Raw genomic sequence first — 27,690 nt, forward strand, 5'->3', positions numbered from 1 at the left:
TATTGTTCCTTCATTGATTATTTTTGGGCAGGTTTATTCTGTTTTTTTTTTTTTTTCTTCTATGATTTTGGTAGAATTGTTTACTCACTGTAAATTACTTTATTTATTTCAACTTATTTTTGTTTACACTGATTGCTGTATCAGAGCATTACTTCACATTGTGATTACTAACTATACAATTAATGTTCTATTATGCAATATTTAAAGTAACAGTGAACACATTACTTGTTTCCTTTCATATAAGTATAAATCACTGATAATATTGTGATGTTATATTTGAAAATTTGTTTCTTGTTGCTAAAGAGCTGAATTGAATGAAGATATTTATTAATCAAGTATAATATAGTTATCTATATAAAATCATTACTCTACAATCATATCATATAATAATGCTAAGTTTACATCCATGTACTATTTTAATTTTGCACAGCACACAGCACTGTACTAGGTGCTTAAGGGTAAGTGTGTTGAAACATATGAAATATATGGTCTCTGGACTCACACTGCCGTACTGAACTTTCATTTCCTTCAATAGTCATGTTTTCTCTCAACTCCAAATTGTCAATGTTTTACTTATTCCTAGATCATAGTCCTCCCATTTTTGCCTGACTTCTACTCATCTTTCAATCTCAGCGTAGATATTACTTCCTCTGGGAACCTTTCCTTGACCCTGCCTACCTCTCTCCCAACATCTGTGCTCCTATTGCACTTTGTACTTGTCATCATGTAAACCCATTTGATCAAGGGTCTTACCTATTTTGTTCACTTGTATCCCTGCCACATAGAGTTGATGCCAGTAGATACTTGTTGAGAGAAAGAAAAAATGAATGAATGATCATTTGAATTAAGGGCCAGGTAAGCAGCATTGGTCTTGCAGACCACATATACACATTTGCTATAATGGCAACATTATTTCAGTATCATAAAGAGAAAATAAATTTAAAATTTATTTAAAAATTTTTAAATAAAAATATGTGGTTGCCTCCAATTATATGAGGAAATTATGAGCCAAAAAGATAGCTATATTAATTTCCTATTGGTGCTGTAATAAACATTGGTGCTATAAAAAAGTTAGCCGGGAATAATCAATTATTGCACATATTTGGGGCCAAAGCAACTTATTTGAAACTCGGAGAGAAATTCAAAAGAATTATATAATAGTCTTGAAAGAATGCATCAGATATTTAAAAAAATTTCTTTGACTGGATATTCCTCACCATGGATTTATGCTTTCTCCTTGTTATTGGGGAAAACAGACTTAGTATGGCACTTACATATGATGTAAAAACTGAGTAAAAGAGGAACAAGAAAAATTTTATTTTCTTAACCATTTTCCTGACTGAGTCTTTATAACTCCCTTTTGGTACTTCCTTATATCCTTTTAATGGGGTACCAATTGCTACTGCTCTTTATGAACCCCTCTCTGCATCTAGAAAGTGTTTATTTATTTTTACTTTTTTTTAAACATCTTTATTGGAGTATAATTGCTTTACAGTGTGTGTTAGTTTCTGCTGTATAACAAAGTGAATCAGCTATACGTATACATATATCCCCATATCCCCTCCCTCTTGTGTCTCCCTCCCACCCTCCCTATCCCACCCCTCTAGGTGGTCACAAAGCACAGAGCTGATCTCCCTGCGCTATGTGGCTGCTTCCCACTAGCTATCTGTTTTACATTTGGTAGTGTATATATGTCCATGCCACTCTCTCACTTCTTCCCTGCTTACCCTTCCCCCTCTCCTATTCCCAAGTCCATTCTCTACGTCTGCGTCTTTATTCCTGTCCTGCCCCTAGGTTCATCAGAACTATTTTATTTTTAGATTCCATGTATATGTGTCAGCATATGGTATTTGTTTTTCTCTTTCTGACTTACTTCACTCTGTATGACAGACTCTAGGTCCATCCACCTCACTACAAATAACTCAATTTCGTTTCTTTCTTTTTATGGCTGAGTAATATTCCATTGTATATATATGTGCCACATCTTCTTTATCCATTCATCTGTCAGTGGACACTTAGGTTGCTTGCATGCCCTGGCTATTGTAAATAGTGCTGCAGTGAACATTGTGGTACATGACACTTTTTTTTAAAAATATTTTTTTGAATTTTATTTTATTTATTTTTTATACAGCAGGTTCTTATTAGTTATCCATTTTATACATATTAATGTATGTATGTCAATCCCAATCTCCCAATTCATCACACAATCCCCCCCTGGCCCCCCTCCTGCCACTTTCCCCCCTTGGTGTCTATATGTTCTCTTCATCTGTGTCTCAATTTCTGCCCTGCAAACCGGTTCATCTGTACCATTTTTCTAGGTTCCACATATATGCGTTAATATACGATATTTGTTTTTCTCTTTCTGACTGACTTCACTCTGTATGACAGTCTCTAGATCCATCCACATCTCTACAAATGACCCAATTTCGTTCCTTTTTATGGCTGAGTAATATTCCATTGTATATATGTACCACAACTTCTTTATCCATTTGTCTGTCGATGGACATTTAGGTTGCTTCCACGTCCTGGCTATTGTAAATAGTGCTGCAGTGAACATTGGGGTGCATGTGTCTTTTTGAATTATTGTTTTCTCTGGGTATATGCCCAGTAGTGGGATTGCTGGGTCATATGGTAATTCTATTTTTAGTTTTTTAAGGAACCTCCATACTGTTCTCCATAGTGGCTGTGTCAATTTACATTCCCACCAACAGTGCAAGAGGGTTCCCTTTTCTCCACACCCTCTCCAGCATTTGTTGTTTGTAGATTTTCTGATGATGCCCATTCTAACTGGTGTGAGGTGATACCTCATTGTAGTTTTGATTTCCATTTCTCTAATAATTAGTGATGTTGAGCAGCTTTCCATGTGCTTCTTGACCATCTGTATGTCTTCTTTGGTACATGACTCTTTTTGAATTATAGTTTTCTCAGGGTATATGCCAGGAGTGGGATTGCTGGGTCATATGGTAGTTCTATTTTTTAGTTTTTAAAGGAACCTCCATACTGTTCTCCATAGTGGCTGTATCAATTTACATTCCCACCAGCAGTGCAAGAGGGTTCCCTTTTCTCCCCACCCTCTCCAGCATTTGTTGTTTGTAGATTTTTTGATGATGGCCATTCTGACCGGTGTGAGGTGATACCTCATTGTAGTTTTGATTTCCATTTCTCTAGTGATTAGTGATGTTGAGCATCCTTTCATGTGTTTGTTGGCAATCTGTATATCTTCTTTGGAGAAATGTCTATTTAGGTCTTCTGCCCATTTTTGGATTGGGTTGTTTGTTTTTTTGATATTGAGCTGCATGAGCTGCTTGTATATTTTGGAGATTAATCCTATGTCAGTTGCTTTGTTTGCAAATATTTTCTCCCATTCTGAGGGTTGTCTTTTCATCTCCTTTGTGGTTTCCTTTGCTGTGCAAAAGTTTTTAAGTTTCATCAGGTCCCATTTGTTTATTTTTGTTTTTATTAGAAAGTGTTAATTTATTTTTTATTTTATTTTATTTTATTTTTAAAATATTTATTTATTTATTTATTTGGTTGCACTGGGTCTTAGTTGCGGCTTGCTGGCTCCTTACTTACGGCACGTGGGCTCCTTAGTTGTGGCATGCGAACTCTTAGTTGCAGCATGCATATGGGATCTTGTTCCCTGACTAGGGATTTAACCCGGATTCCCTGCATTGGGAGCACAGAGTCTTAACCACTGCGCCACCAGGGAAGTCCCTAGAAAGTGTTAATTTAGTCTGAGATAAATTGTACACATATGAAGAAGAGTGATAAAAATTGAAAGTAATATGCCAACTTGTGTAAAATGATATAAAGAGATATAAGATGAATTTATTAGCAATGAAGAAACAGAGTAATGGAGTGAACAGAATGGGATGACATGAAGCAGGGAAGACTTACTAAAATTAGTTTAAAAAATTTTAGGAGTTTTGATAAAGATTGGCAGGAAGAAAAACGAAATTTATGGTGAGGAAATAACAGAGTAAAAAAGATTCTGAAACAGGAGTTAGCAAATCATATATAGGAAAAGGAAAGCAGACATATTTGACTAGAGCAGAGGCCTCCCTTGAAAATAAATTAGAATTTCCTTAAAGCAGCAAGGGACCAGACCACTGGAGTTAATGGATTGGAAGGAGTATATTGTTGTTTGAGGGGTTTCCTGGAAACTTTGTTTATTATTTTGTCTCAAAAATTATCATGAAATCTAAACCGTTGTTTTTCAAATGAATTTTTGGAGATAGGCTGTTTGTAAATTAGGACCAGCCCAGAAAGTAGTGTGGTGAGAGGGAAGAGCTCTGTATAATGGTCAAATGACTAATATGTAGTATCCCAAATAGCAATTCTGTGAAAAGCCACTGCAGGTGCAAGTTTATTTAAAAACAGACTACAACACAGGTGCAATTCTCCTTATAAACATTTAACCACAGAACACTACCCTGAAAGTCTATGTGGAAAGCCATTGGGAAAGAAAGATAATTCAGTTTTTTGTTTGTTTTAATTTTTAAAAGACTTGAGGATGAAGTTTCTTTCTCATAGTTTGAATTCTTTTTAAATTTAGTTTTTGCCTCCTGATATCTAAATATAAATTTTACATATGCCGTGATTGGAGGCAGATCAATACTTGAAGAAATTCTGTATGCAAGAACCAAAATGTTTAGGGTTAAAAAATGTCAGTTAGAAGAAATTTCTCCATACAGATGTGAAAAAAATACTATTGATGACTTTTGGTTTTGTGGGAAGTGAAAGAGACTAGAAGTTAGGAAGCTTAATGCTCTGCTGTTAGCTTTAGAATGACTAAGATTGATTCAAAAATTCAAAATAGATTCTAAACTTGTACAATTTAAATGGGAAAAGAAGTTACTCTTATCAATATAAAGGAGTGCATGGTGTCATTACTATGGTTTTCCCCTTCATCATTTTGCTGTAGCTCCAGGGTCCTTTTTTTTGTTTGTTTTTTGCTATTGTCCTGGGCAGGCCAAGCTCTTTCCTATCTTAGGCCTTGCACTTGCTGTTTCCTTTCTTCTTGGGATAGTGTTTGCCTGAGTCTGTGGAAGGCAGAATAATGTCCCCTCAAAAATGTTCATGCCCTAGTCCCTAGCACCTGGAATCTGTTACCCCATTACGTAGCAAAAGAGACTTTCAAATGTGATTAAAGGTATGGGCCTTACAATGGGGAGATTATCCTCAATTATCTGGCTGGGCCCAATGGAATCACATGAGCCCCTAAAAGCAGAGAACTTTCCCTAGCTGGAAGCAGGAGAGCTATGGCAAAAGCCCAGGTTAGAGACATTTGAAGCATGAGAAGGACTTGAACCACTGTTGCTAACTTTGAAGATCAAGGGGGCCACTAGTCAGGGAGGGTTGTCAGCATCTAGAAGCTGAGAACAAACTTCAGCTGAGAGCAGGCAAGGGAATAGGGACCTCAGCTTTAAAAGTGCAAGGGACTGAATTCAACCAACAACTTGAATGAACTTGGCAGTAGATTCTCTACCAGAGCCTCAAGATAAGTTAAGACTCAGACTGGCTGACACCTAGGTTTCCACATTGTGAAATCAGAGTAGAGGAATTAGCTTACCCAGACTTCTGACTTACAGAACTGTGAGATAATTCATTTGTGTTGTTTTAAGCCACTCAATTTATGATAATTTGTTATAGCAGCATAGAAAGCTAGTTCAGGCTTCTTCACACTTGCTCCTGTTTCAGCTTAGATGTTACCTCTTCAGAGAGCCCTTTCCAGAGTATGTGTCTTCTAAAGTAGGCTACATCAACCCTACCCCAGGACCCCAGGACCCCCTGGGGATACCAAAATCTGTGGATGCTCAAGTCCCTTATAAAAAATGGGATTTATATAAAATTTATATAAAATGGGTCTGCAGATTGCGGATGTGGAAACTGTAGATGTGGAGGGCCGACTGTACTTTGTTTATCTGCTTCATTACATTTATTGCAAACTGTGATTGTTTTATTTATTTTTCTCATCTGTCTTCTCCACTAGAGTATAATCTCTGGGAAGGCAGGGACAGGTTAGTCATGGTCAGCTGTATCTTAGCACCAAGGATACAACATATTAAATACATATTAGGTTGGCAACATACGTTTTTTGAAAAGTAATTTTTGATATATAGGCATACCTTGTTTTATTACACTTTGCTTTATTGTGTTTTCTACAAATTAAAGGTTTGTGGTAACCTGCATTTGAGCAAGTCTGTTGGTGCCAACAACGTTTGCTCATTTTATGTCTTTGTGTCACATTTTGATAATTCTTTGACTATTTCAAACTCTCCACCAGCAAAATTACAACTTGCTGAAGGCTCAAATGATGGTTAGTATTTTTTTTTTTAGCATAAAGTCCTTTTTAAAGAAAATTTTTTTTGGCTGCACCACATGGCATGTGGGATCTCAGTTCCCTGACCAGGGATCGAACCCATGCTCATCTTAACCGCTGGACCACCAGGAAGTCCCTAAAGTACTTTTAAATTAAGGTTAGTACTTTTTTTTTAAGACATAATGTTATTGCACACTAAATAGACTAAAGTATAGTATAAACATAACTTTTATATGCACTGGGAAACCAAAACATTCATATGACTCACTTTATTGCAATATTCACTTTATTGCAGTGGTCTGGGACCAAACCTGCAATATCTCCGACGTATGCCTATAATAATAAATGAAATAACTCCAAATGGGGTAGTAGAGACTTTGTGACAAACCATAGTATATCGACATTATGGAATATTACATAACTACTTCAAAGGTTAACATGTGTTCTATATCAACTTAATTCTGCCCTTAAGTCTAAGCATTTGCTTAACCTGTAATAATATGCAAAATGTGAGGCCATCATTTAATTCTTAATCTACAAAATAGATCCAGGGTTAAGATTCTGAAAGGGAAGGGATAGGCATGCACTGTTTGGAGTGCTAATTGGTCTTTCTTTGATACTGACTCAATTATCTTTAATTTATTATGAATATATAAGTTGTAAAGGATAATATAACAAACACCCATATACTACTACTTGATTCAAGAAATAAAGCATTACAAATCCAATTGTAATTGCTTGTTTACTTCTTACCAATATTAAACATATCTTTAAAATTTTTTTGATAATGATTCTCAATAAGTTACATTTGCTTTTGTGGAATTGGAAGGAGAGTGTTCTACAAGTGTTTTGGGAAGTCCAGAGCAACCCAGCCAGGAAGGATCTCCCCTTCCAGGGGAGAAATAGATTATCAGTAGATCAAGGGCTTTAGCTTGCATTTGTCACAGAAAGACTCCCTCTTTAATCTTTGTGAGTAACTTTACGTACAATGGATTTGTGGAACTTTGAATGACTATAGGATGTTTTGGGGCTTCTAGGATGTTTAAAATTAAATTGGTAACAATTATATATTTATTATACTATTTATAAATACACAAAGAATTTTCCACTTTTTTTTTTGGCTGCGTCTGGTTGCAGCACGCGGGATCTTTGTTGAGGCATGCGGGCTCTCTCGTTGAGGAGTGGGAGCTCAGTAGCTGTGAGGTGCGGGCTTAGTTGCCCCACGGCACGTGGGATCTTAGTTCCCTGACCAGGGATGGAACCCGCATCCCCTGCGTTGGAAGGTGGATGCTTTACCACTGGACCACCAGGGAAGTCCCCAGAATTTTCCACTTTTGAATGCTTTATCTTGCTTCACTTCTCTTGGAGATCATTTTTGCAGTTAATGATTCTTGGATCTTTCCTCCAGTGCTAATATGATCTTCCCTCAGTTTATTTTCCTATGTTAATTCAATAATTACTTTTGTATTGTCTAGTGTCTCAAAGGTATAGAAAGTAGATATATAGTATATAGAGAGAAGGTGTAAAGGCTTTGTTTCTGATGACTCTGTAACATATTTTAGAAGTTATTTTTTGGAGCTGATTTGGGCAATACTATTTATTACCAAAACCTGTTTTTCATATAAAGTTCAAGGGCAAATTGGAGCAATGAATTGTTACACTAAATGCAGAATTTAATCCATTAGAAGGAAAATCAAGAGTGTTCAGCTACTTCTTGGATTTAAAGCCAAGAAGGTTATTAAAAAATATCATCCTTTTAAGTGTTTAACTGGCAAAATGCCAGGATATCAAGGATCCTTTTATATTATGGAAGACTTTCAAGGAGAGAAATCACATGATATTAAAGATAGAGGCTAAGGAGAGATTGATTACTTATGATAAGTATTCATGCTCTCCTTATGGATGAAATGGAGAATTACAGTCTGTGTGATAGTATGGTATTAACTTGATAGTATGGGTTAACTTGAAATGAACTACTATACCCAAAATGTGTTTATTAATGAATTGTTGTTAGCTTGGAGGTGGGACTTTAGACATATGCCATAGAAGTCTATCTTCAGCACTATGCCACTGTACATTTTTATTAGTGACTTAAATGAGGATTCTGATGGCAGGTATATTAAGTTTGTAGATGCTGTGGAGCTAAGAGAAATAACTAATGTGCTAGGTTTCAAAATCTGGACTCAAAAAGAATCTAATAGGTTGTAATGTTGGTCTGAGTTTAGTAAGAGAAAACTTAGGGACCAATGCTAAATCTCATACCCAAATCCCAACTGTTCAAGTATTAAATGTGAGGAAGTTATTACTTTATAGAAACACTTATTTTTTTTTTCCAACAAAAGGTTCACATATTTATTACTGAGCTACACCGTGAGCAGTGGTGAGGAAAGATCAAGAAAAGAGGAGAGAGCATCAAACACAGGCAGCTGTTCCAGACACTAACGATGTTCTGATGCGGTAAGATACAGTTGACCTTGATAGCATAAATGTGTACCACTTCATATGTGAGGCTCCTTATAGACCCAGCTTGGTTCTTCTCCAATGTCTTCTCTTGGAGTTGTACCTGATTTTATTACTAGTTTTCATTCGAATCCACTGGGGAATGGGACAATTCTGCTTTTGTTTCTTGGCCAGGAATCTCTTGATACTGAAAGTCTTGTGAGAAGACATGGCGAGGAGCAAATTCAAACGCACATAGGATGGCGGACAAGAGAAAAGACTAGAAACACTTATTTTTTGAAAGAAGATTTTAGTTGACTGACAAGTAATAGAAGCCAATAGAGTAACACAGTTGTCAAAAAAGAGATACTATAATCTTAAGTATCATTTATTGAAAAATGTTATATTCCTGCTGTGTTTTGTACTTGGTCAAATAACACTTGGACAGTTGTATACATATCTGGACATTACAGTTTAAAAAGTGACATTGACACTATGGAACCTGTCCAAAAAAGAGATTAATAGTATTAGAGGACTTAAAATTAGACACAGTTTTCAACGCGTTGTGAAGATGTTCTCCATTCATCCTTTATTCAATTAATATATTTTAGGCAGTCCTGTGCTTTTTTCTTGGAAACAGAAGTGAGCAACAAGACAATGCAATTCTCAAGGAGCTTTTATTCTAATGAGGAGGAGACAGATACTAAGTAAACTAAATAAGATATTTGAACAATGATAAATACTATGAGGAAAATAAAATAGAGTAATGTGACAGTGACTGGTAGTTAGGATGATTAGCAATCAGAGAGATTCTCTCTGAGGCAATGACATTTGACTTGAGACTTGAATGATGATGAGGGGCCAACCATGCAAGGATATGGAAAGTGTTTCATGCAGAGGGACTATAAAGTACAAAGGCCCTGCACAGAAGTAGCTGGAGAATGATGAATGAAAGGGAGAGTTGTGGGAAATCAAGCAAGATAATGAGTTTGAATTTATTCTAAGTGTAATGAGAAGCCAGTAGAGGGTTTTAAGTCAGATATGATCTCATTTACCTTTTGAAAAGATCACTGCTGAGTGGACAATGAGTTATAGGGGTAAGACTGGATGTAGAGAAGAGTTTAGAGCAGAAAATAGTTTAATGAGTTATAAACATGAAACCATTTTTTCCTCCCAATCATTGCTTCCAATTACCATAATTAAATTTTTCTTTGCCTTACCTTGACAAGGTTTTAAGAAGATTCAATAATTTTGGTAATTTTCCATTATTAAATGTCTAGTTTATTTGTTGTGAACCTGTGAAACTGTTGTAAAAAGTAGTTTATTAAAAAAAACTCTAGTTCAGTCTAAAAACTTATATCTCATCTTATTTTTTAAAAGAGAATTTTAGTTGACTGTATAACTGATAGAAGCCAAATAGAAGCCAACAGTGTAACATAGCTGCCAAAAAAGAGATACTGTAATCTTAAGTAGTATTTATTGAAAAATGTTGTAGTGTTGCTTTTTGTTAATTTCAAGCCTCTGGCATCTAATTCAAACAAGATGGAATGATAGAGACCAGATTTACCCTCCCGCCTGGAACAACTGACAAAATCTATGAAATAATGATTTTTAAGACATTGGACGTTAGGCAACAGTGATCTCTGAGAAACAGAAAACAGATGAGGAGATCTCTGCAATTGCCCCAGCTTGCTTCCTTGAAAGAATTTCTAGGCCATGGCTTCACTGGTGAAATCTGCCAAACATTTAAAGAAAAAAATAATACTAATTCTACACTCTTCCTGAAAACTGGGGAGGAGGAAATACTTCTAAACTTACTCTATTGGGCCAGCATTATCCTGATAAAACCAGGCAAAGACATTACAAGAAAAGAACATTTCAAACCAATATCCATTATGAGCATATAAGGAGAAATTCTAAGCAAAATTTTAGTAAGTTGAATCTATCAATTTATAAGAAGGATAGTACATCATGATTAAGTGAGGTTTATCCCAGGAATGCAAGGTTAGTTTAACATTTAAAATCAATGTAATTTACCATATTAACAAACTAAAAAAGGAAAATCATATGGTCATCCAGTAGACAGAGAAAAAGCATTTGAAAAAATACAATATCCATTACTGATTAAAAAAAAAACTCTCAGCAAACTAGGAACAGAAGGGAACCTCCTAAACTTGATAAAGGACATTCAAGGAAAACCTAACATCATACTTAAAAAATGAATTCTGAAGATGTGAATTTTTTAACAGCTTTATTGAGATGTAATTGGTATACAATGAACTGTACACATTTAACCATACAATATGATAAATTTTGACTTATATGTGCACTCCTGAATTCATAACTACATCAAGATAGTGAACATATCCATCCTCCCTAAGAGTTTCCTCATGCACCCTTGTAATCCTACTCTCCCTCCCTTTATTCCCTGTCCCTACCTTCCCAGGCAATCACTGATCTACTTTCTATCACTATAGATTTGTTTGCATTTTCTAGAATTATTTATATTAAAACATTACATATTTTATATGTAACATTTAATATAAAATTTAATACAAATATAAACATACATTAAAATATATTTTAAAATAATATTTTAAAATGTATGATTATATATTTTATAATATATTTAAATATTTTAAATATACAAAATATATGGGATCATACAGCATGTACTCTTTTTGATATTTTTTCTGGCTACTTTCACACAGAACAATTATTTTGAGATTCATCCACGTTGTTGTGTATAGCAACAGTTCATTCACTTTTATTGCTGAGTAATGGATATGCCACAATTTGTTTATCCAGTTTTTTTAATAGACATTTAGGTTGCTTCCAGTTTTGTGCTATTACAAATAAAGCTAACACTTTTCCCAAGTGTCCTCTGCCTCCCCCTCCAAGTCAGAAAAACTTTGGATATATTCTTTTTCTTCCTTTTGGCTTTATTGAGAAATAATTGGCATATAATGGTGTGTAAGTTTAATATATATATCACATTTTCTTTATCTATTTGTCTGTATGTGGACACTTAGGTTATTTCCACGTCTTGGCTATTGTGAATAATGCTGCAATGAACACGGGTGTGTAGATATCTCTTTGAGATAGTGATTCAGTTTCCTTCGGATATATACCCAGAAGTGGGCTTACTGGATTGTAGGGTAGTTCTATTTTTAATTATTTGAAAATCTTCATATTGTTTTCCATAGCCACTGTATCAATTTACATTCCCACGTACAGTACAACAGGGTTCCCTTTTCTCCACATCCTCACCAGTATTTGTTGTCTTTTGTCTTTTTGATAAGCCATTTCAACAAGTATGATGTTATATCTCATTGTGGTTTTGATTTGCGTTTCCCAGATGATTAGTGATGTTGAGTACCTTTTCATGTACTTGTTGGTGATTTATATGCCTTCTTCGGAGAAATGTCTATTCAAATCCTCTGCCCATTATAAAATCAGATTTTTTTTTTTGCTATTTAGTTGTATGAGTTCCTTATTTATTTTATATATTAATCTTTTATCAGATATGTGGTTTACGAATATTTCCTCCCATTCCATAAGTTGCATTTTCATTTTGCTAACTGTTTCTTTTGCTGTGCAGAACCTTTTTAGTTTGATGTAGTTCAGTTGTTGATTTTTTTTCTTTTTTTGCTAGTGCTTTTGGTGTCATATCCAAAAATTATTGTCAAGACCAATTACAAGGAGTTTTTTCCCATATGTTTTCTTCTAAGAGTTTTATGGTTTTAGGTCTTATGTTTAAGTCCTTAATCCATTTCAAATTAATTTTTGTGAGTGGTGTAAGGTAGAGGTCCAGTTTCATTATTTTGCATGTGAATATCCAGAAGAGACTGTCCTTTCTCCACTGAGTATTATTGTCTCTCTTGTGAAATATTAGTTGACCATATATGTGTGGATTTATTTTGGGGTTCTCGATTCTGTTCCATTGGTCTATGTGTCTGTTTTCATGCCAGTATCCTACTGTTCTGATTACTAATACAGATTTGTTGGATATTTTCATTCATACCTTATAAGGGTCATATAGGAGGAGCCCATATCAGTTTCTAGGTTTCTACATGCCTGCAACCCAAGGGGATATGTGAAGCTCTCCCAGGAATGTTTCCCTTAAACCTCATTGCAACTGATAGCCCCAAGTTGGGTTTGCATTTTCTGCAACTCAACAAGGAGTGACCAGCATAATGTTGGTGATAATTGTTATGATGATGATAATAATCACTGGTACCTATTTAGCACTTACCAGATGCCAAGATCTGTTTTAACTTCTTTATATGTAGTAATACATGTTAAGCCTCACAACAGTCCTATGAAATATGTATTATGTATTGTTATTATCCCCATTTTATAGAGAGGGGAATTGAAACATAGGGGTTAAATGATTTGACCAAGGTTTGCCTAGTGTCTCACAACTAGTAAGTGGTGGATTGGGTGATAAACCCAAGCAGTCAGACTCAGAATCCTTTCTATTCGGTTGGCCAAAAAGTTCGTTCGGATTTTTCCCTATCATCGTACAGAAAAACCCGAACGAACTTTTTGGCCAGCCCAATATTAACTATTATGTATATTGTTTCTCAATTTCCCCTTCTTGCAGGGTTCTTGATCTCTTTATTTTCTTGATTCTCTCCCTCATTTAACTTTGGGGAGAAAAGAACACCTTGTCCTGCCCCCTCTCAAAAGTAAAAGGGGGAAAGTCTCTTACCACAAACAGTGCTATTTCCAAAAGGCCAACAGCTTCTGTGATAGCATTCTCCTTTTCCCTCCAAAGTTCTCTAAAGACTAGAGGATTGAACCTGGAAGTGGTAGGGTGGTGATGGTAATAAGTTGAGTTCTGTTGCTTCTTGTTAAGTCTTGGAGGAAGTATCCAACTCTCTTTAGAATTTAGGGTACTTAGCCATTCTTGTTTGTCATCTGTGAGTCCTAGTTGCCAATGCTGGGGCAAAGGAAAAAATCACTTTTTATTACTGAGGCTATTATAGTAGTCTAGGAAAGAAGACAGAGGCTTGGACTAGGGTGGCAGTGAAAATGGAGAGAATCATAAATTTGGGATATATTTTGGAAATAAAACCAACAAGACATGGTAGTAAATTGAACATGAGGGAGAGGAACAGAAAGGGATCAAAGAAGAGGATTGTGCCTTGAGCAACCAGGTAGATGGAGGTACCATTTACCGAGATGAGGAAGACTAAAGATGAAAAGAGATTGGAATGGAAGTGTGAGGGTGGCTTGGTCATCGAGAGTACTGTTTTACCTGGTTAAGCTTTAGATACCTGTTAGATAGCCATGTGAAGGTATCAAATAGAGAGTCGGATACAGGAGTTTGCAGCTCGATGGGCAAGGTAAAGTCTACAGTTATAGATCTGAAAGTCACAGCATGTCCTATATTCAAAGCCATGGGATCAGATAAAATCAGTTAGGGAGAGGATGAGAGAAGAGAGAAGGCTGAGGATCAACCTTAATATTCAGAGGAAACCTCAGCAAGATACTGAACAGGAGTCATCAGTCAGATAGGAAGAAAACAAGGAGAGTGTATTGTCTGTGTCTCAAGAGAATCAAGTCTTTGTCATGATTTGAGTATCCTAAATATAATAAGCTATGTACAGAGGAAGTGAAGCATCGACCTATTTCAGATGGTTTTCTGAACTCAGGCTGTCTGCTGTATAGGAAATTGAAACAAAACTTGAGTGGGAATAAAGAAGGTGAGACTAAATTACCTTAAAATCTCTTTCATCGGGCTTCCTTGGTGGCGCAGTGGTTGAGAATCTGCCTGCCATTGCAGGGGACACGGGTTCGAGCCCTGGTCTGGGAGGATCCCACGTGCCGCGGAGCGACTAGGCCCGTGAGCCACAACTGCTGAGCCTGCGCGTCTGGAGCCTGTGCTCCGCAACAAGAGAGGCCGCTACAGTGAGAGGCCCGCGCACCGCGATGAAGAGTGGCCCCCACTTGCCGCAACTACAGAAAGCCCTCGCACAGAAACGAAGACCCAACACAGCCATAAATGAATGAATAAATAAATAAATGAATAAATAAAAATTAAAAAAAAAGAATAACTAGCATCACAGGCCCACATGACAATACCAGAAAACTTTATAAAAAAAAAAAAAAAAAAAAAATCTCTTTCATCCAAATGAGTCTACCACTGAAACTCTTACTGTAAGAATCATATGTTTAAATGTGGAAAAATAAACCATTTTTGGTGAAGAATTTAGAACATGGGGCTAAGCTCCCAATTATTTAACTCACTTGAATGGATACATTTTTTAGTAGGAAGAACAAAATCAGAGATGAAGTGGTTTAAAAATTAAACCAGACCTACTAAGAAGATTATGAAACAATTCACCTATAAAACATAAATAGAAGTGAATATAAGCCTCAGCTAAGTGATTTCCAGTGTAAGCCCATTTGTTTAAAAAAATTACCTTTATTAGCTTCTGGCTCTTCCATAGTTAATGCTGCTAGTTATGCCCCCTCCCCACAGGCTTCTAGTGTACCAATTTTCAAATTTTAGTGTACATCAATCAACTGGAAGACTTTTTAAAAATATGTATTTCAAGGTCACATCTCTAGAAATTCTGATAGGGTGTAGCCAGGAAATCTATATTTTGACTAATACTCTAGGGAGGATGACCCCGGGACCACACTTGACAAAACACTTGTCCTGATCCTATATTGCATGTATAGGTAACTCTCTTCTGGTAGCAAAAGTGCCACTTGGCACTGCCCACACTATTTTTATTAAAATAATTTATTTTAGATGCATGGTTTACATAATAGAATTACAAAACTATAAGGTTGAAAGAATAGAAATCAAATATAGAGCTTTTCTTTAGCTTAGTAATTATATGTCAGTCTTGGCTTTTATAAAAAATAAGTTTTGGGGGAGGCTTTAATTTGTCTCCAGAGATTTATCCAACTTGCTTGTTGGGGAGGCAGTCTACCCTTGAGTTTATTTTCAAGGAAATAATGGCTTAAAAAATGTATCCAACTAACTTCTAATTACTCTTTTTTTTGGAGTGATATAATAAATCAGTTATTTAGATCTTAAGTGGTTGATATTTGTTTTGACATCCTGACCACACACTAAAATAATGAGCTTTCAGATGTTTCTTTTTCTATAAGATATAATTATTCATGTGAATCCAGTATATTTTTCTTAACCTCAAATAGTTTCTAAGTCCTATGAAAGTAGAAATTAAAATGAGAACAAAGTTTGACAGTGCAATAATATTGTGTGTTCTAGTGCCTGGCACTTTGTCCTTGCTAGACGTTCAGTACGTGTTGACTGAAGGAGTACAATTATGTGCTAGTCTTTAATAGCTTTCATTCTGCCACTTTTTACTGCCAGCTGTGAAATCCGCTTGCCTACTTATGGTCCTGAAGTATTTCTTTACTAACTCTCAAAATTCTAGGAGATCCTTAAAAAATTAGAGAACTGAAAACCAAAAGTAACATATATTTGATGTTGTATAATTGTAGCCAACTCTGCCTAAGAGACATTCTAGCATGTTGGGGTAGGAGGTAGGGGGATGCCCTATCCAAAAGCTCAGGGTTTTTTTTTTGTTTGTTTTTTACACTAATTAATGAAAAAAATTTATAAGCAGTACTGTGGTGATTCAGTTTTCTGTTCAGACATCTCAAACACACATCATTTCATGGATTTACAATTCTGAAAGGTGTAACTGGGTGAGCAAATACAGGGTCTGCTTTAATACTATCAAATTGAAACATGGCAACTGATAACATCTAGCATCCACCTGTTTCTAATTCCAGTTCCACATTTGAACTTATAAAATAACTGAAAATAATGAGAATATATATATATTATATATATAATCTATAATCTGTATGTTAAACCTGGTAACTTGGTTAATGAAGGACTAGAAGAAAATGTTGACATAAAATGCAATTGGAACCTTAAAGGGCTTTAATTCTTTCCTCCTCCTTCTCTCTCCTTCATTTATTGTTCCAGGCACAACAAGTATCATATTATGTTTGACTTGAAAACTTTATTATCGAGGTAATAACGTTGAGAATCCCCATTTAAACATTCTTAATGGACTACTGCCTTGAAATTATTAGTCTTCTGATTTAATTATATAGAATAAATGTAAAATAAAAAGTGATTGCACCAAAACATGGCTTTAGGGGATATTTTGGAAGAAAATACGTAAATCTGAGCCATAATTTCTTTCCAGTGCAGTATTTAAATTTCAGACTTCAACCGCAGTTGTGATTGTTTTTAGTTTGTTAGCTGCCTGGAGTGTTATTTTAAGAAAGCAGAAGCACCATCATTTGCACACTCCTTATAGATCACACACCTTAACCCTGACTTTTTAGCTCCAGTTTTTCAAAAGAAAGTCAAGATGAAGAACTATTTGCTTTTCTGGGGAGTCCTGGCCATTTTTCTTATGGCTGTTCTTGTGACAGGTATGTGGTATTTGAGAATGAACCCAGATAAAAGGAAAAATAGAACACAGATCTGTTCTTCAGATTTAAACATTTATATTTGTGTTTTGGTTGGACAGCTAGCTGGCTACTTTTTTCTAGCATGTCTTAATCTTTGTATGAGCAGTGATATTTACATGGACAAGACTCATTGTAATTCTTTTTATTCTTTTTTCTCTTCTCTTATTTGTTTGCCTACTACAACCTAGAGAATAAGAAAGTAGATATTTCTGGATAAGTACAGATAGCTATACTTACACGAATACCCATATTGAATCTTGAAAATCAGTAATCTTCTCCTTGAGTGTCTCAAATTTATATTCTGGAGAAATGAAGTAATAATTATTATAAATACAATATAGAGTACATTGGGATTTTATTTCCCCAGAGAGCTTGGTATTAATACGTTCTAACAACGTTCCTGGATCTGAGCCTACAGATTTATTATGACCCTTTAACAATGTTTAATGTTGTACACGTTTCCTATAACTTGATGGCTGAACTTCAGTTATTTTGTTTATTAACTTTTCAAACTATTATAGAAAATGGATTATTTTCTGAATATAGAAGTACAGTGTTTAATAATTTTCATCTAGAAGGGCATATGAATTAGAAGTGATATAATTTGGCTGGTTTGTTCTAAGACTTACTGAGTTTATTCTTTTTTTTTTGATCTCATTCTTATTTCAAGACAGAGTATGATGTAATTAAGAACAGTGATTTTACATATAGTTTATACTAATTTAGCATTAAGAATAATGAATTTCTAATAATATTTAAAACATAAAGATATTAGTAGTAAACCATGTATATGTACCTATACGTATATATAAATACATACGTTTATAACATATTTATATACCTATAAACATATGTGAAACATATATATAGCTACATATGTATAAAAGAGCTATAATTTATTGAGTACATACTGTATTCTAGGTATTATGCTAACTGCTTTACATATACTATTCCATTTAATTCTCACAATAACCATTTGAGGGTAGGTACTATTATTGTTTCTGACATATAGTTGAGCCCATTGAAATTTAGAGAGATGAAGTAACTTACCTAAGGTCATACAACAAGCATGTGGTAGGTAGAACCCAGGCCATCAGACACTATAGTCCACACTCCTAACTACTATCCTATTCTTCCTGTGTAAGAGAATCACCTTTTAGTAAACTCATTATGTTCATATCTAATATGTATTAAGTCTATTTTCTAATTCGTTTGAATTGAATTAAATTTAACAAATATTTATTGAGCACCTACTATCTTTCAGGTGCTCTTGGAATAAAGTAAGGCATAGTCTACAATGACAGGTTTATTAGGAAAAATACTGCTTGTCGATGAAACAGAATGTTAGAATGTTATAAGTCTTGGTGAATTGAAAGTATTTGTACATTTTTCTGGTAGGTGTATTAGGCTACCTAGTATTTTTAGATAGTAACAGTAATGATGGTTTTTTCCTAGGTTTCTGGCAAGAAAATATATGTCATAACTAAAATACAGGTATTTTCTATTTAAGACTTAATGGTCAAGTCACTACTTGACTCAATCTGTATTTTTTGGTCAGGCATTACATGCTCATTTCTATTTTATTGAGAGAAAACATTTAAGAGTCATGAATACAGGAGGAGGGAAAGGACACCATTTAAGTCATCTTGCTCTTCAGAAAATTAAGAAGAATTATATCATTGTCTTAAATTGCTTCGTAATGATTTTTCTCCAATACCATATAGACTTTTATCAGAAGATTTATTAAGAACTTATGAATAATGGCATAATAATGCATTATAAAGTACTTCAAAACAATTATAAGTACAATAGCAATGGTCTTAAAATGTTTTTGTAATGACTGTTATCATTAAGACTGAAATACTGCAGTTAGCTCCTTTCTGCTCTGGGATCGTCACCAGAATAATTAGATTTCCAGTTACAATTATATCTATCCTTATCATTTAACCTTTATAACTTGAATTTGTGTGCTAAGTCTTTGTTTTTTTAATTGAGGCTTGATGGAAGGAAATTTTAAAGGTCACTTAGCTAAAATTATAGGAATGAAAAAGATATTTAACATCATTATTATTGTTTAATTAACACTATTAAATAAAGCTATTTATTTTTTGGGGGGAGTGGATTGTCACTTTTTATTTATGTCTTACATTGTTTTAATTTTTTACAATAATTTTTCAACTTTTTAAAGAAAAAACAATGTTTTTTTTACTCAGGTTCTTATGCATTTTAAGAGAGATGAAATGACACTGTTTTCCGCCCACTACATATATTAGAAGCATCTTCTTTTTTTTTATTAAAAATTTTTACAAGACAAGGAAAGACTGAGGAACTGTCACAGATTAGAGTACATACATATATACTAAGGAGACACAACAACTAAATCAAATGTGGGATCCCAGATTGGATCCTAGGACAGGAAAAGAATAGTGGAAAAACTGGTCAAATCTGAATTAGGTCTGTAGTTTAGTTTATAGTATTGTATCAGTGTTACTTTCCTCATTTTGATAACTGTACTATGGTTATGTAAGTTGTAAATATTAGGGGAAATTAGGTGAAGGATATATGAGAACTTTCTGTACTATTTTTGCAAATTTTCTGTAAGACTAAAATCATTTCAGAATAAAAAAATGTAAAACTTTTTTTATATATTCCGGAACTTAATTCACTATTTTCCTTTCCAAGCTTGCTTTTTTTTTCTGTGTTCCCTATATTTATTAATGGGATTATTAGTCTCCTAGTCACCAGTAAAGCTATTTATTATTAACTCTTCAGGTATCTGTTAACTGATCTAAGTCCAGATAATAAGAAATTTTCTTTGTTAATTCTTTGCAGCACTTACCGGACCTTATTGTCTAATATTCAGATTAGACAATAAATGTTGACATTCAGAGTTAAGGCTTTAATAGTCATCTGTGTATAATATTCAGATTAGACAATAAATGTTGACATTCAGAGTTAAGGCTTTAATAGTCATCTGTGTATTCACTCATTCATTTATTATTGTTTTCTGTACACATGCATATTATATTAAATAGAACTTGTTCCTCACAATATATTCTAAATTGTTTTAGCAAATTTATAGCACCTTATGTCTATATATATTGTATCTTTAAAAATAATTCTTATAAGAAATATTAATAAATATAGCACTTATTATTTTATTGTATTAAATCATTATACTATGATAACCTGAATGTTATTATGAAAAAGAAGAATATAAGTTTAGGAAACTTTTAGTGGAGAATATTTAAAGTCTTACAAAATAAGGTTATCTTTGGGAAAATATGCATGTTCTTAGTTCTAATGCAATCTAAGGAAAAAAGAAAGTATAACTGGGAGTTTAGGAAGGACGTGACACTTCAAACTGGGTTTATTATAAAGGCTAATGTTACTTTTTGTTCACTTTTGAATAAATTGCTCTGGTCTGAGAGAAATCCAGTTTAGATTTTTGTTTTCTTTCTCATTTTGGCATTTGGCACTGATTTTTACAAAGCCACATCATTCAGAGGGTTGTGCCTCTATTAATAGCTTTAGATTAAAACCAGAATTCTTTCAGTCAGGTTAGAAAGACCATGGACTGGTCCAAGGGAAGGAGAGAAAATTCCTTTTGGAGTTCATTTGGATTTCCTTCACTACGCTGTGAGATTCCACTTAGCTATTTTAGATTAGGAAAAAGAACAAATGGAGAAAGCCGAAACTGATCAACCATAAAACTTAAGTTTTCTGTTGGGGGGAGGGGCATAAATTAACTCGATAGAAAGTATAAAGATAGACTTTTGTTTACCTTTCTTCTTAATATGTATTATCTTTCAAGCCCAAGATGAAGATGAAAGGACTGTTCTTGTTGACAACAAGTGTAAGTGTGCCCGGATTACTTCCAGGATCATCCCTTCTGCTGAAGATCCTAGTCAAGACATTGTGGAGAGAAACATCAGAATTATGTATGTGGTATTTCATGTTTCATTTTTTCATATTGTGAGCAGAGATACTTTCTGATATTAGCAATTGTTTGCATGTGATACCTATATCTTTGCTCCTCTTTTTGGTGTGTAGCACCTTAACATTAGTTGAATCTGGTTAATGGGCTTGAGCCAATTATGTAGAAGTTGGGAGCAGGAACAAAGGTTTCCAGGCAACCTAAAACCAGTCAGCTAGATCAAATAATAACTGAAGGTCGCATCTAGTCATCAACATGCCCTGTTTATACGGAGTTATTTCAATTTGAATCAGAACTTTTAGTTGCCCTTGATCAGTTCAAAGTGAAACTTGAGATAACATTAAAAGGCTTGTTTTGTACCATATATGGACCACAGAGTATTTCACTTTGTACTCAGCTGCCGGTCTCCATAAAAGTAAGGTAGACTAATCAAATTGACTAAATTAATTTCGTCTACACTTGTATATTGGACTTCAGATATTTATTTCATTTCACACATAGTCTGTCATAAAGTCTTATTCGACAGCAAAAATGCTAATAATACTTAAGAGCTGAGATTCCTATTGGATCTAGTCATTAATGTCTTCCTTGTGAACTACTTCTACCTTGAATAGCCTCCCCCCAAATCAAACACCTCTTGTTGAAACAGAACATAGCACTCGATCCCATTTAATCAGTGGGAGAAGTATAATATGCTTAAGAATTTGTTTCGAGTTCTGGCTGTCACTAAATAGCTATGTGCTCTGGTATGCTAGTTACTTAACCAATCTAAACTTCAACTTTCTCATCTTTACTAATAGGAAAATAATATGTATCTCATAGGGTTATTGTAAAGATAAATTGAGAAGATCTATTCCTTTTAAAGACTGTGTAGTTCCTGGCACATTTTCAAAACATATTTGCTGTTACTTATTCACCTAACCTATGTGCCAGTTATCATTATGTCACTATCCTTCTTAAAATCCCTTTGCTGGTTCCTATAATGTTGTTACTAGGATAAATTACGAACGTCTCAGCCTAACCTATAACGCTCGGCAAAACTCTCAAGCTCTTCCATTGCCACTATTTTTTTCACCTCATGTTTGAAAAGCCAGTACATTGCAGTACCTTTATTTCCTCACACTCACAGTGCTCTCTTCCTCTTCCGTTTTTTTAAATTTTTTTTTTTTAATTGGTGAGTGACTATTTTATTTATCATTTTTGGCTGTGTTGGGTCTTCGTTTCTGTGCGAGGGCTTTCTCCAGTTGCGGCAAGCGGGGGCCACTCTTCATCGCATTGCGCGGGCCTCTCACCGTCACGGCCTCCCCTGCTGCGGAGCACACGCTCCAGACGCGCAGGCTCAGTAGTTGTGGCTCACGGGCTCAGTCGCTCCGCGGCATGTGGGATCTTCCCAGACCAGGGCTCGAACCCGTGTCCCCTGCATTGGCAGGCAGATTCTCAACCACTGCGCCACCAGGGAAGCCCCCTCCTCTTCCGTTTTTGCATAACCTAGTTCCTCTGCTTGAAGAACTCTTTCTCCCACCCCTCTTAGCCTGGTTAACTCCTTACCCTGCATGTCTTAGCTTGGACATCTCTTCCTCTAGCAAATTTTCTCTGACCACAGAGTCTGTACCACATAGCTCCCTGTTAAGGGTGGAACAATTGGAGAAGCATGTAACTTGAGGGGATGGCATCCATGACACTGGCACCTAAACCATGTTGAAGAGGAGTGTCTATCTTATGTTTAAATCTCCAGGGGACGGATTTAAAATGGCACACCAGGATTCTCTAATTTATCTTTTTCTTCTATTACATGACTCTTTTTATGATATATTATTTATTAAAATCAGGCAATTCAGTTACTTATGCCACTTCCCTGATGTGTATTGATGCTTCCCTAATCTTATTTCTGGAAGTTTTATTATCATTGCTGTGTCATTATGGCATTATTCCCAACTCCATCACTTACTAATGATGTGACTTTGGGCAAGTTACTTAACTAATTTGAGCCTGTTTCCTAAACTGAAAAAAAGGAATAATTATATAGGTATGTATATATACACATGTACTTCATAAGGTTGTGAGGATTAAATATAGTAATGTATAAAAGCACCTAGAACAGTGTTTGGCCCATGGTGAAACACTCATACATGTTTATTCCCTTATTTTTCTCATTATTTAAAGCATTTTTTAATACTACTAGAGATTTTACAATGTAATAAAGAGTTGATCATTCATTCATTAATTTGGCAAACACTTATTGAGTGCTTCTGAAAGCCACTGAGGATTGGAGCTGGGGATAAAATAATGTATGTAAAACACAGTCCATGCCATCAGAGAATTTACAGTCTAGTAGGGAACTTTAAATAATTGAAAAGGCAGTTTCAATACAGTATTGTAAATGCTATGACAAAAGTAGGCATAGGATGTTATAGGAGCACGAAGCGGGGGCACCCAGTCCAGTCCTTGGGGGAGGTGGGAGAGTGGCAGGGGGAGGCAGGAGAGGGTATTTGGAGTAAGTGGTAGAAGTGGATGATGGCTGTTAGCTGACTGAACTGGAGTTAGCTAGGTAAGTGTGTGGGGGGGGGAGCGGCAGGGTTGATAGGTGAAGCAGCTCATGCCAGGAAAAGGAAACAGGGTTGCTGTGAAGATTATATGAGATCATCATGTTAGCATGTTTATCATAGGTACCAGGCACACTGTAAGTGCTTAGTAAATGTTAGAACTGTTATTGTTTTTGTCATTGTTAAGACTTGGAGATGAGAAAATCGTGGTAAGTTTATGCAATTGCAAGCAGCTGTTTACAGCTGGCACATGTTATAAAGAGGGTGGTGTGGTGAGAGATAAGGCTGGAGAGTTAGAGGTATTTCACGTAGTGTCTTCTATGCCATCTTAATGATACCCTCTTTTCTAGGGGGAGACAGTGTAGGTTTTAAGCAGAGAAGGAAATTAGGCTTGTATTTTAAAAAGACTGTTTTGACAATAATGTGGCTAATATATTGGAGAGGTCAAGACTGAAGGAGGGTATTGCTGCAAACTAGGAGAGAAATGGTGGTGTCCTGATCAAGTAGCTGGAGTTCACAGATGCAAAGAATCAGAATCAATTGAACTGTGAGATGGATTAGATATAGGTCGTGACAGAGAGGGAAGACTGAGGGTGGTATCCAAGTTTTTGGCTTGGATATCTATGTGGATAATATTGCTAAATACTGAGTTAGGAAACATGAGTTTTTTTGTTTTGTTGTTTTTTTTTTGTATTTTTTGGTAGGGAGATATGCATATGATGAGGAGTGGTGACATAGATGAAAAAATGTAAAATTTAATGAAATCACCTGAACTAGTTGATGTGTAATTTTTCATGGAACATCTCCAAATCAAGAGGTCTGGATTCCAGTTCCAGCTTTACTACTTAGTAGCTGTGTGACCTTAGGTAGGTCACCAACCTCTTTGATTTATAATTACTGCATTTCTAAAATGTAGATATTAGTATCTGTCCATTCATTCCATAAATATTGAACATATTCCACATGCCACACATGTAGCAAGGCACTGGGAATGTGTAAACGTTTTTGCTTCAAGGAATTTATAGAATCTAGAAGCAACTACTGTGTAGGTAAACAACTGTAATATGGCATTTGTTATAATAAGATATAAGAAATTTTAATGAGACTACAGAGGAAGGAGTTTATTGAGGGGTGGGGATGGGATCAAGGTAAAAATCAGAGAGAAGGTAAAACTTGAGCTTATTTTTAAAGGAAAAGCAGGGATTTGCCAAGTAATCAAAGATAGTTGACAGAGGAGTTGTTGTGAGGTTTATTTTGAATGACAGTGTTTAAAATGTAACAATTACTGTGAAATCTGAGTAATAGTATTACTAAAGAGTGTTTATAGAGTGCTAAATGTCCGAATGAAATAGTAAGTACTGTCCTAGCATTATACCTATTACCAAAAATAGCAATATCTGCTAATTTCATTATTCTTCTTTGTTTTCTTTCTTTCTTTTTTTTTTAGTGTTCCTCTGAACAGCAGGGAGAATATCTCTGATCCTACCTCACCCATGAGAACCAAATTTGTGTACCATTTGTCCGACCTGTAAGAGATTTTCCTTCATACTAATACAGATATTGAAGTCAATAACTTTTAATTAAATTGTTAGTAAGAATGTTTTTGAAAACAAATTGGGGTATAAACATTTACCAATATAATTTGAACTTTTGAATACATTCATTCCTATGTTAATCATTAGGTATCATAAATTCATAAAACTTTATCACAGATAAAAGTTAGCTGTAAATTTATCCTAAAGATGAAATTATTGCCATTAGTACAAAGGACCAATTTGTCTTTATAGTTCAGTAATTCAGACACATTAACATGCAGGTGTTTCTTTGGAAGCTATAGAATCCAACATAAAAAATTAAAGAACAAACCCTTCTTTGTTACTATAAATAACTCATTTACTCCTAGTACCTCACAATCATATTATCATATTATTAATTATATTGCTTACTTTCAACTGAAGGTTGAAAAATTACGTAAATAATTCTGTATTATAGAGACGTTGAAGTCTGAAAGGAGTCACCCTTTGTCAGAACTAATTGATTTTGGATAGAAATGTATAGTTACTCAGATTCTGAGACAACATTTGATAGGGGTTGTCTAATGCATATATTTGTTTTTCAGCTGTAAAAAATGTGATCTTACAGAAGTGGAGCTGGATAATCAAGTAGTTACTGCCACCCAGAGCAATATCTGTGATGAAGACATTGAGACTTGTTACACTTATGACAGAAACAAGTGCTATACAAACAGGGTCCCACTTACCTATGGTGGTAAGACCAAAATAGTGGAAACAGCTTTGACCCCGGATTCCTGCTATCCTGACTAATTTAAGTCATTGCTGACTGCACAACTCCTTATCTTGAAAGGCTCTCCATTTTGATTCCAGGTAGTTAATATATTTACTACCAATGAATTTGAAACCATGATTTTTTTTTTTGGATAATATAAAACTAACTACCCCACTCCTCCCCACCCCCCTGCCCCCGGGCAAATAACTGAAATAGTAGCATTGTTATTTTTTAAGGTAAATTTCTAGCATTTAAAAAAATAGACAAGGGGAGAAAATAAAACTCAAAAGAGTAAAAATCAGGAGACATAATTAAATTTTGCCTTTTTTTTTTTTTTTGGCTTTGCCCTGGAGAGCCTGAGCTTTTGCACATTCTATACTATTCTCTTTAAAAAAAGTATCACTGTGCAGAGAAAATTTATATGTAAATATAGGTCAATTGTTTGTCTTCATTAGAAAAATAATAATTGGAAAACATGTTTTGGAAATATTCATAAAATAATTTAAAATGGGATCTCTAATATTTATGAAACCAATTAGCTGAAAGTGACATAATTAAGTGTATAATTGAAAAATATATTTTGATATAACAGATTTGGAGCAAATGATATGGATTTTTTTAATAAAATTTTTTTGATAATCAGGATAGTGTGAGAAATTCCCATTAGAAATCACCTCTGTTATAACTGAATCTAACAAATTATGTATTCCAAAATATGTATTCTCCAGCACAGTTTGAACAATTAAATAGATTCATAAGCATATACCTGTGTGAAATAATTTACTGGAAAAAAGTTTGCTTGTGTTAACTTTGCTGTATGTAAGTTAAAATATCATTTATGGGACTTCCCTGGTGGTGCAGTGGTTAAGAATCCGCCTGCCAATGCAGGGGACACAGGTTCATGCCCTGGTCCGGGAAGATCCCACATTCCGCGTAGCAACTAAGCCTGTGCGCCACAACTACTGAGCCTGCGCTCTAGAGCCCGCGAGCCATAACTACTGAGCCCACATGCCACAACTCCTGAAGCCTGTGCGCCTAGAGCCCTGCCCCGCAACAAGAGAAGCCACTGCAATGAGAAGCCCACGTGCCGCAACCAGAGAAAGCCCGTCACAGCAACGAAGACCCAGTGCAGCCAAAAATAAATAAATAAATAAACAAACAAATAAATAAAAATATCATTTATTACTGAGGAACAGTTTGTAAGTATAATTATGCATTAATCACTGAATTCAAACCTGTAATATTTGAGGTAGCTTTGTCTTTTTATACCTAAAATTAAATAAAAAGGCCAAGTCCATCCTGACAAATATAGTGTTTCTCATGGCACATAAAACTTCTTTATGGCAGAAAGTCAAGGCCAATTGGCATACATATCTAAGACTACTGTGGAAAGTAAATGCTGACCCTGCATTTAAAATAATGAGAGGCTGATTAGTAAAATCAGTTTCTTGAAGAAACATTGTTCTGTTTTCTTTTTTTTCAAATGGTAATAGTCATTTTTAATAACTTCCACTGTGTTCATACTGATTATTCAGTGTTTTTTTTTTTTTTTTTAGGGATAAGGCTCCGACACTCTGGTGCTTCAGTAGGAATCATAGTTTTGACATGCTAAAGACAAATCATTCTTGACCAATCTTCAATCTGGTATGTGGTTTTAGCCAAGAATTTGAACTTTATTTAATCAG

At 34.9% G+C, this 27,690-nt stretch overlaps 1 protein-coding gene, 1 long non-coding RNA gene and 1 pseudogene across 2 annotated transcripts in view; 2 read left to right on the top strand and 1 right to left on the bottom strand.

Annotated features, from left to right (window-relative positions):
• Positions 1-14,835, top strand: part of LOC137764132 (uncharacterized) — a 45,846-nt gene extending 31,011 nt beyond the window's left edge. The window contains exons 2-3 of the long non-coding RNA XR_011073921.1: positions 8,665-8,779; positions 14,553-14,835. This is a non-coding gene — a long non-coding RNA (uncharacterized lncRNA). The remainder of the gene's footprint in view (positions 1-8,664; positions 8,780-14,552) is intronic.
• On the bottom strand, positions 8,818-9,001 carry LOC137763708 (large ribosomal subunit protein eL39 pseudogene; annotated as a pseudogene).
• Positions 14,836-17,010: 2,175 nt separating the features above from the next.
• Positions 17,011-27,249, top strand: JCHAIN (joining chain of multimeric IgA and IgM). The gene is made up of 4 exons (XM_068542851.1): positions 17,011-17,200; positions 21,054-21,180; positions 25,167-25,247; positions 25,839-27,249. Exons 1-4 carry the CDS (start codon positions 17,137-17,139, stop codon positions 26,041-26,043), a joined length of 477 nt encoding a protein of 158 aa, XP_068398952.1. The 5' UTR covers positions 17,011-17,136; the 3' UTR covers positions 26,044-27,249.
• The last annotated feature ends 441 nt before the right edge of the window (positions 27,250-27,690 follow it).

This window comes from Eschrichtius robustus, chromosome 4 (genome assembly GCF_028021215.1).
Source record: "Eschrichtius robustus isolate mEscRob2 chromosome 4, mEscRob2.pri, whole genome shotgun sequence".
NCBI lineage: Eukaryota > Metazoa > Chordata > Mammalia > Artiodactyla > Eschrichtiidae > Eschrichtius > Eschrichtius robustus.

Excerpts from the sequence above, each read along its gene's own strand:
- JCHAIN (XM_068542851.1), top strand. The coding sequence starts at position 17,137 with ATGAAGAACTATTTGCTTTTCTGGGGAGTCCTGGCCATTTTTCTTATG. Across the intron at positions 21,181-25,166 it reads GAGAGAAACATCAGAATTAT|TGTTCCTCTGAACAGCAGGG; the intron begins GTATGTGGTATT and ends TTTTTTTTTTAG. Across the intron at positions 25,248-25,838 it reads GTGTACCATTTGTCCGACCT|CTGTAAAAAATGTGATCTTA; the intron begins GTAAGAGATTTT and ends TTTGTTTTTCAG.